General features: G+C 44.2%; 1 protein-coding gene across 11 annotated transcripts in view; it reads right to left on the bottom strand.

Annotated features, from left to right (window-relative positions):
• The window catches only part of foxp1b (forkhead box P1b), a 134,800-nt gene that overhangs the window by 28,817 nt on the left and 95,161 nt on the right, over window positions 1-10,822 (bottom strand). For all 11 annotated transcript variants that reach the window (XM_089010026.1, XM_089010027.1, XM_089010024.1 and 8 more), the window contains one exon: window positions 7,973-8,123. In XM_089010026.1, the coding sequence (XP_088866152.1) occupies window positions 7,973-8,123 (151 nt within the window). The remainder of the gene's footprint in view (window positions 1-7,972; window positions 8,124-10,822) is intronic.

The raw sequence follows: 10,822 nt of genomic DNA, 5'->3' as shown, positions 1-10,822 counted from the left end.
GAAGGCTAAGAAGTGTGAAATGAGTCTGATAGGATTGCTCTAAATTCACCCAAGATCGTTTGCATATCAAAGAGCAGGAAATGATTGCAGGACATATCAATAACCTTTCCACGTTCCAAGGAGCATCTTTCTACATTCCAATATTTCTTCCCCGTGCTTGCGTGTGTTTTCCTCCCCTTGCTGAGTTCTAATCTGAGTGCGTGGCCATGACGGGCAAAATGGGCGGCGTTTGTGCTTTAGCATGCAAATCTCGTTCGTGGACAATGACGCCAACTAAATGTCCCATTGAGCTTTTCCTGCCATAAAAAGAGAGCGCCAGGAAAAACTTGTTCCCTTTTATCGTCTTTTTGAGAAGGTCACCGATGATGCTTGTGTCCCGCACTTAGACAGAGGGACCAATCACCCCCCCCCCCACACCCCCCTCCGTCCCTATTCGGTGCCCGGTGACAGTGGGTATTTTTAGCCGATGTGCTTGACCGATACCGGCTCAATTGCCTCGCAGTCCCGGTGACCCCGACGCGACTGTTTACTTGGATGAAAGGATGGAGGAGGCTGACGAAGGGAGCTAACACAGTGGGAACAAAGGTTTCACCGGCCCCCAGTCTGCTGGACAATAGATTCTAAAATTTGGCCATGGCTCTGTGAATCGCTGAATGGTTTGTTACATTGACCGATTAAGTACAAACCCGGCCGGGCTCAGTGATCTGCCCGCTTGGGCCAATTACCGCAGCTCAGAGTTCAAAGTAAACAAGGTGAAGCTGCATTTAGCGGTTGTGCTGCGTGCGAATGGAACAAGTGATGTCAGTCTAGAGCAGGGGTCAGGAACCTTTTTGACTCATAGAGCCATAAAAGTAAAATATTTAGAAATGTTTTTCAGTGAGAGCCAGACACACGCACGCACACACACACACACATCACGCACACATGCTAGCGCGGCCACTTTTCAACAAAATTTTAGAATGTATTATTTAAAATAACTTTGTGATCGTTCTCACCATTAGCATGAATGGTTTTCCGTTCCTCATGAGTGGTAAAAATCCAGCCTAACGATCGGAATGAAAGTCAAGTTGCCAGGTCCATACGCAAAGTTACTGCTAGCTAGCCTGCACATGGCTCATTCGCTTGCACGCTTGCTTTCTGCTGTCTCTCGCAGAGTATACTGATGCTAACGTTAGCATGGGGCTTGTCAAAGTGCCACTGACATTCAACTGTTTCATTGATGGTATTGTTTCAACCTGAAGTGTCCGATACTTGTCACCTTTTTTACTCCTCGGGCTTATTTAAAAAGGGACGTTTACCTGTTTCGACATCAACGGGAGCCATCCAATCAAAATTGCTCATTGAAGATCAACGGCCACCTTAGGTCAGTATCATCCAATCAAAATTGCGCCTTCCGCCAACTGCAGCCCAAACAGGAAATGAACAGCGAAAAAGCGAGAATATGTATTCAGTTTTATTGGCGACCCAGATGCAATCATCAAAAGAGCGAGGTTGTCAAACTTTTTTTTTTGCCGCGGGCCACTTTGTCGTTACGGTTTTCTCTCAGGGGCCGTTATGAATTTGGAGGAGCCATTAGAATGTTTAATCTGCTCTACACATTACATATTGAGCACACAACAAATTACTGCTTTTTGAATTTGAATTCAATTGTGGTTGACATGGGACAATTTGAATTTTTTCTTCAGACTTTAGCAAACATCATGAAATTCCGCGAGTTTCATTTGCTTTTGCGGGGCAAATAATATTTGTTCTTTTGACTTCAAGATGGCGCCGCGAGAGTGGCTCCTTTTCCAGCAGCTCCTGTCTTTTCTTTTCGACTTCTTTCTTTCCTTTCATTTTCCTTTGATAACTTTTCTGCTGTGAAATGTATATTTCTCCACTGCGAGACTAATAAAGTTAAATCCAATCCAATCCAGTAAAATGATGTGGCGGGCCAGATTTGGCTGGGACACCTGTGGCCTAGAGCGCCAATCCTCTTAAAAGCCAGGTTAAAAACATGGCCATCGTCTTCATACCCCTATACCTCTGTAATTTTAACCCGCCCCCCCTCCCTGCCGACTGACAATAAAACGCCATGAAGGAAATTTCTCCGCACGCCTTATCCTTTATGGCTGAACAATGGAGTTGCTTTTGCAGATGTCTCCATCTGATTACGGCGGCACAAAACGACACTGATCCGTAAAAAATCCTTTTCTCGGTCCGGCAGGTTTGCCCGCCTTTCAAATGGCGGATTGGTTTATCTTTCCTCTTTTCATTTTTCAACACGACTTTGTGGAGGAAACACAGACAAGCGCGTAAAAAATGTATGTCGTTGGGACACGTGATTGATCACTGGACTCCCAACGCAATTTGAGCCCGGCAGGTCGCTCCGGCACAGAGATGGACGGGCCGGGCACTTCAACCTCCCCGCGTCCTTGTCACCCCCCCCCCCCCCCCAACGTCCCCCCCATACACAGGTGACCATGTTCGAGCAACCAGAAAGTTGATTTAAGGTTCATAATGACATCAGTTGCAGGCCATCATCCCGGAAATAAAAAATGGCCCCAAGTGCTCGAGACTTTTTAAAGCGGGCCGTTACTCCTCGCTTACAGTGTCGGTGTCATGGGGCGGGGATGGGGGGGGATGGGGGTGGGGGGGGCAGTGACATTGCTATTAGTTTATTGTTCCGTCAGGCTGGGACCTGACTGCACCCCTGTTTATGTTGCAGTAATCACCGACCCGCTGATATGCACCCCAAGGCCTGAAAAATGTCCCTCTTCTCGCCGCGGGAACTATTACCGCTAACCTACAACCGGATGGATCAATCACTGACAGGTCCCGGACGCTGCGCTGTTCTGTAGCCGCTTTGTGGCTAGCCACATTCGTTGCTTTCATATTAGCGGCAAATTTGTCTTGTCACCATCCCACTGGGCTCTCCGAGACAAACTTTAATGATGTGGCTCGGCAATGGCGCAACCTCAAAGGGGCATGGCGGCCATTTTCGCCAAAGCGTGCGGGGGCCGTGTGCGCGCTTTGCATTTAAATGAAAACCCGTCCTCGAGGCTGTAGCCACATGGGTGCAAAAAAAAACCAACAACAACCGGCAACTCTCTTATCGGGTCAAGAGGACATGTGTGTGAAAACGTGTGAGCATGTGGTGGCGGATAGAGGTTGGGTGCGCGTGCAGAGGGAGGGGCTTTTATCCTCCTGAGCAAATTGCTATAATTTATTACAGATATCGTCTAACTGCTTCCAGGACTTTGAACATTAACGTCAAAAGAATTGACGGCAATGCAAAAAATGACAATACAAAGGATTCAATCCCAAATCGTCTCGGACTCCATTTTGTTATCTAACAAGCTAACGCAAAATTTCAACAGCCAACTGGAAAGCATTAATTATATCATCTTAGAATAATTACTCCCATTTGTTTTCGGAAACTGATTATGCATCGAAGTCATCCAAAACACATTACACTCAATAACAAAAGCTCTAACTCTGTTTTGTCCTTATTTTGTTGTTGTTATATTTGTTGTGTTGAGCTAAATCCCAAATTATTCATAAACTGGCCAAGCGCTCAATTAAAGTGAATTTTTGGACCCAACAGAAAGCAGATTAGAAAATAAATGAATGAATGAATGAATGAATGAATGAACTAACCGAGTTAGTATTGATGTCTTTTTAACAATTTGAGAACTATACATGCCTCGGATTAGACAATTTGTACAACTGTACTCAATAACATTGGTGACTGCTCGCGTAATCTAAAGCCTTTTAATCATCTCCGGCACACATTTATTACATTGCCAGCAACGAGAAAGAGAAAAGCAAATATTTGTACTTGATGTCTCTTTCAATGACATTTTATAATGTTTGGCATTTGGCTGCATAATCTCCTGACCTCCTCCCATAAAATAAAATAAAATAAAATAAAATAAAATAAAATAAAACCGAACCAAGACGAAAAATGAAATAAAATAAATAAAATAAAATAAAATAAAATAAAATAAAATTACATTACATTACATTACATTAAACAATCGACATTGGTTCAGAGACAATCACTCCGAGACATTGGGCTTCAGAATTAGAATTTAGAATTTGGGTTTCAAAACTTTGGACCAATGAACGGAACTGATCAAAAACAAAAAGCCAGACAAATTCATTGTATTAACAACGAGGTGTTCAAATGAGCAAAAGAGGAGTAAGACAGTCGTGCCAATTTACTACGCCTGAGTTTGAATCTATGATCACTGGACCTCAGATAGAACGGATCAAGTCATCACTGGCGAGGATGCGGCGCTCAACGCGATGCGCAAATCGTAAATGAGACCACGGCACCGTAGGCTGGGCTCACTGATGCACAAAAGAGTTAAGCGATGTGGAAAAACGGAAAGGTCATCAATAACTTCAAACACTCAAGCAGAAAACGTGTTGAATGGGAAGACAAACGAGGGAAGCCGAAACGACCTAAGCCGTGTAGCGGCTGTCAGAGGTGCGGAGCCTAGCATCGATGAATTACCAGGACAAACGGTTGAGACAGTACAAAAACGAATTCTCCTTGGACAATAGAGACGACTTATTTTGTAATTAACAGGAAGAATAGCGGAAATTGGAAATGCGATGTGAAAGGAGCAAAAAATAGCGACACCGCTTTGCATGGGTAGAGCATTAAGACAGGCTTGGCAATTATTTTTAACTCATTCATTGCCATTCAAAAATTTATACGGAAATTGAAAATATGACGTAGAGTGCCATTCCCTAATTTGTTTGGGTTTTGTTTTTTATTGTTTGGGTGCCGATAAAGCGCTGGCCATGAGTTCTGGCAATGTTTTTTTGCCTTCCACAAGGGGCAGCATTTCCCTTTTTTCCATGTAAGCGCTTTGTTCCTAGCTTCTGCTGTTGTTGAAGCGCTACATAAACCAATATGTATGTATTGCATTGTATTTTGGACAGCCACCCTCATTTCAAGCTCATATAACTCCAGACCCATATAATTTAAGAATTAACTCTTTTTTTCTATGAAAGAAGAGAGTCTCAGGTTTCTTACGCTGCATTGAATGTTTATGACGTCCTAAAACTCAATATTCTGTGGGTCCTGGAATTCCAGTGACAATGACGAAAACCCTGGCACTGGAGTGGACACATTTTTGCACGTGTCTGGCATGTCTGGCATCTGGCAATGAAATAAGGATATGTAAAAGCCAGGAATTTGAAATATAGTCAAACCTCGGTTTTCAAACGTCTCGGTTATCGTCCAACTTGGTTTTCAACCAAAAATTCAATGTAATTATTTTTTTATACTTCTGTTTACAACCGAAAATGGGTACTGGGCTAAACTGAGTGCATTTAAATCCATCACTCAACTTATCTCTGCTTTCTTATACGTCACTTCCTTGTTTCACGTCTCATTGTGAACGGCGCATTATACTCGTGTAGCTTTCCATTGGGAGTAGGTGTGTTCGTATTGTTCAATCACAATAAAAAAGGTGACGTTGATTACATTGATTATAATGGGAAATGTTTCGGTTTTTGACCAAATCGGTTTTCAAACACGTTTCAAAAAAACATGTTTGACTGTACAATCAAAATACACGCCCACACCTGCACGGCTGCCAAGTGTGCGTAGCATTTGATGATGACACAGTCTAAACAGGATGGGACTGTTGCGAAAGTACAGTATCTGGCCATATCAGCCGCATAACGCTTTACTCAAAGGGTGTGTGTTTGTTTGCCAGACATCTGACACAAAGCAATTGGGCAAAGCACACTCAACACGCCAGGCTCCACACCCGCGCCCGTGGCAATTGCCTGCGAGCGGATGAGTGATTCCATACACAGTCCAAACAATAACAGCACTGTACAAACGTGTTTGTGTGTGCCTATTACCTAAGCACCTCTGAACCCTCCTGTTTTTAATCACCCTTATCTTGTTATTTCAAAACTGTTTGTCTTCGCTGGGAATGAATAGTGAATGTCAGGTTCGGAAAAGCCTTACGACAGTGTCTTTTGTCACGAGGCGACCGCTCCTTAACAAATAGCAAAAAAAGAATAAATAAAGACACAAACTTGTTGGCCTAACAGCCGTACCGGCTCCCGGACAAGCAAACATACTCACAACTCGATGAATGATAAATACACCCATCTCCATTTTGCCAATGGTGGGGGCACGGGCAGTGTGAATATACATATACATATACATATACATATACATATACATATACATATACATGTACATGTACATGTACTTATACATAAATATGAAGGAGGTGTGCGAGTGTCTGATCTGGCGAGGGAATACAGCATGGCGAAAACTATGATCAGTACGATATTAAAGAATAAGGAGGCTATCAAATCTAGTCATGTTGCTGTGGGAGTGAGAGCAAGTGTCATTGGATAGATATTTTAAGAGAAAAGAACATCCTGTAGCCGAGTCATCCGAAGCTGTCACGTTCCGAGCAAGAGTGACGGCAGATGACTCTCGTCGGAACGTAGTAGAATGTTTGGGATCCCAAAACAGACACGTACTAACCAAGCAGGATGTTTATATATATATATATATATATATATATATATATATATATATATATATATATATATATATATATATATATATATACACACACACAGTGATACCTCCGTTCTCGAACGCCTCACTGTTGGAACAAATCGGTGTTCGAACAAAATATTCGAGATATTCTTGCTTCGGCGTTCGAACATCAATCGGTGTCCGAACGCGTGAGTGCGTACGCGAGGGTGGGGGGGCTGAGCGGCACACGGGTGTATCGCTCTGTTCGTGACCAACTGTTATCGCTAGCGGACGTGCTGCGTTTTGCTCTAGCGTTTAATATAGGTGTACGAAGAGTTTTAGCCCCTCATCATGCCTCCAAAGAAAGTAAGTGACAAAAGAAAAGTAGTGCATTTAAGAAAGAAATAATTGCAAAATATGAAGGAGGTGTGCGAGTGTCTGATCTGGCGAGGGAATACAGCATGGCGAAATCTACGATCAGTATGATATTAAAGAATAAGGAGGCTGTGAAATCTAGTGATGTTGCTGTGGGAGTGAGAGCAAGTGTCATTGGATAGATATTTTAAGAGAAAAGAACATCCTGCAGCCGAGTCATCCGCTGTCACGTTCCGAGCGAGAGTGACTTCAGATGACTCGTCGGAACGTAGTGGAATGTTTGGGATCCCAAAACAGACAGGTACTAACCAAGCAGGATGTTTATTCACAAATAAAAGAAAACACAGCGAGTAAGAAGGCAGGGGGTGATCCGACCCGCTTACTATGGCAAAAAGCAAATGGCACACGAGGGTGCAAAATTATACAATCCCGGAAGATGACATAAATTTACGGGACGCAGGGAAAATACTTCGGACGGATACACTCGCGCATCGAAGGAAGAGTCCAGGTACGGTGGCGAGTTGAGTCAATCATCCGGCATTGGCGAGGTGATCGCGAACCGTATAAATGCCCCGTGTCCGTGATTAGAGAATAACAGCGGGTGGAGAACGGCCGGGAGAGGCAGCCCCCCCGCTGTCAACTCGCAAGTGACAGGAGCAAAGAGGCAGTTTCGGTGTTCGAAAAAAATCGCTTTTCGAACAGGGTCCTGGAACGAATTATGGTCGAGAACCGAGGTACCACTGTGTGTGTATATATATATATTTTTAATCAACCCCCCCACCATAGGGGATCAAACCTACGGCAACAACATGCTAACCATTGGACCACCACACATATACACACACACTACTAGCTGTCCATCATAGGTGATGATGACACTTGCTCCACACACGCACGCACGCACACACACGCGCACACACACACACACACACACACACACACACACACACACACACACACACACACACACACACACACGCACACACACACACACACAAACGCACACAAAACCAATACACCAACCCATTTTTTTTCCTTAATCACAAGTGGATGCTAATTCAATCCATTGTCGTGCAAAGCGGTACTGACCCTGCGCGAGCGACTGCAGCGGGTGGCCCGTTTGTCCGGGCTGAATAGTGAGCAGCCCTTGGCGTTGAAGATTGAGCAGATGTTGCTGCTGGACCTGCTGGACCTGGAGGAGCTGCTGCTGGAAGGCCAACTGCTGCGCCGACAACTGATGCTGAAAACACAGGCAAACTCTTTTTTAAAAGGCAGCCCAACTGTCAGTGTGCATCCTCAAAGCTGGTTTTTCCATGTACAACGTTGCTAAGGTGACCACAGCAGAGGAACAAAAAGAAAATACTTTGAATGCATTTCTGGAATTGAATCATGGAAAATCTCTCGAATAATCCTCTTCAACCTCTTTACACTTGATATTATTTTTTTGACTGGCAGGGGCTGCGCAATTAATTGAAATGCAACTGTGATTTCGATTTTGTTTTGTTACAATCATAAAAACCCGATTAAAAGGCCGAATGGCGCATTCAGTTCCGACGCAAACGTTGGAAAATTAAAAACATTGCTTAGTTTTAGAACACAGGTGTCGAAGTCAAGACCCGGGGGCCAAATCTGGCCCGCCACATCATTTTATTCGGGCCATGAAAGCAAATTAAACTTGCAATATTCCAGGATGCTTGCTGAAGTCTATAAATATAGTATATAAGACTATATATAATAGTATATAAACCACAATAACAGTTATTATTCTTGACCTCAAATTAGAAAACTGTTTATTTCTTAATTTTTTTGTGAGCTCTCAATGTCATATGTGGAGGGGATGAAACATTCTCATGGCTTGCTCAAATTCATAACGGCCCTGGGGAGAAAACATTGCTGCAGTGCAGGACTCAGTAGAATGCATCTTTTTGGGTCACCCTCCCGAAAGAGGAGTGTGTAAAAGTGATTGACAACTTTGTCAGACGAGTACAGGTTTGCTTGCAATGAAATGATGGACATTTGGAACACATCTTGTGAAAACCATAAATTGACTAAAAGTGGACAGAAATAGCCGAAACTCTGGTGACTGGTCTTGCATAAACTGAATAATGTCTGGGAGTAATTGTAAATAAATAGCTTTTTATTCAAAGCCACACAATTGAAATTTCCATAGGTATGCATCTTTTTGGGTCAGCCTGTACAATGCTGTCTGTGGCAAAAAAAATGAGTTTGACACCCCAGAGTTAGTCAGGAACAGGAGCCACAAATGAAAAGTGCCACCGGGTCCCAAAAATGCGACAAATATGACATGACAAAGATGCCGTTCAGGGATTCGGATAGTCTGTCGATTTTTCTACAATCCATACAGCGAATTGAAAGTGGGGCGGCAGCATGAGAGAAGTTTTCTTAGCTTCCTTTACTGGTACATCCTCTGCTACTTCGGATGCAAAGAATAGTGTGACGGGTGGGGAGGGGGCGCCCTATATAAAAATTCTTAATAAGTACAAGTTGGCTTTTGAGTATTGCAAATTAATTAAACTCTTTCTCCTCGTTGCATGTTTAACTTCTGGGACCTTGAGGGGGCGGGAGTTGGTGGGGGTGGGGCTCCGGCGCACTCCCAGCGTGCAGACATATAAAAAAACAAATGAAAAAAACACCAGAAGAAACAGACCAAATAAGAGGTTAACAAGAAGTGGCAGAAAAATATAGACCCCGACAAATGATAAAGAGCGGCGGTGGCAGCCCTTTATTGTGAAAGCTTCAAATCTAAAGTTAAAGAGCTTTCTGAAACACCAAATGTTCACGTCTTTAAAATAAAACAGAGGGGGCCACAAAGCAACAACAGGGGGCTTATTGTCTGCCAACCTCCGGGGAGTCACGGCATCATTCTTGTCTTTTGATGGATTCTAGAAATGCCACTGGAGAAGAAGAAAAAGAAGTGGGGGGAGAAAAGCCTCACGGGGTCGCATCTATTTCCTCTGATCACGCATTATATGCTTCAAAAGTTTTTTTTTTGTGCCGTCTTCTATTCTGGTGCTCCATTCAACTGATCAATTGGCCCTCTTTGGCGCCTCTACACCCCCCCCCCCCTTTTTTTTTTCTTTTTTTGTCTCGCTCGCTCCTCTTGTATGTTTACATCAGATGCGACTTTGTGACAGGCCTTATCTGAGGCCGAGGAGCCGTGCTGTCATGTTGATTTATGGTCGCGTCACGCCGCGACTTGTCCAAAACTGAAGCCCGCGCTTCATTAATTAGGGAGCTTTTTGACTTTGAAGCCGCAAGCTTTGACGGCACGCCGGGCCCGCCCGCGCGTACGCGCATATGCGGCGCTTTTAACGCGGGCTCCCTTTTTCCTCTCGCAAACACTCAACTGGATGGGGACGGGTGAAAATACCCCGATTGTCTTTGAACTTTTTCTGACCGCGCCGTCGTTTTGCTTTGTCCGCGCCGATGCTCGTATCTGCCAATCATTAGCACGCAATAAACTGCCGCTGCCCACGAGCGTGCCCCCATGTACTGGCGGCAGAGAACAGAAGAGTGCAAACGAAAATGATGGGAGGGTGGGGAGGGGGTAAAAACCTCAATGCAGACAACAAAGCTGGGAGCGCTCGCTGCACTGATATCTCACAATTACATGCCTTCTCATCCGCTGCCATTTCCATGTTAATTACCAAGAAAAGCCTCTCAGATTTATATGGGCTATGTCCTTACACTCCCCCCTTCACCCCCTGTACCCCCACCTCCAGCCCTGCCTTTCATTTTGTCCTGCACACGACTCTCAGGAGCGCTCGTGTCTTTGTTGTGTCGTGCATTGGGTTAGATAGAATCAAAGGGAAGGAAAATATTGGTTTGGGGGTGGGGGGGTTACAGAAAGTTTGACATCCTAAACCCATATTCTAATCTCCTCCTCATCCTCCCCCTCCCCCATTCCACGCTTTAAAT

The sequence above is a fragment of the Hippocampus bargibanti genome, linkage group LG12, assembly GCF_051943395.1.
Source record: "Hippocampus bargibanti isolate YZ-2025 linkage group LG12, ASM5194339v1, whole genome shotgun sequence".
NCBI classification, from domain to species: domain Eukaryota; kingdom Metazoa; phylum Chordata; class Actinopteri; order Syngnathiformes; family Syngnathidae; genus Hippocampus; species Hippocampus bargibanti.
The sequence above is the reverse complement of the archived record's forward strand: the minus strand, read 5'-3'. Positions and strand labels throughout refer to the sequence as shown.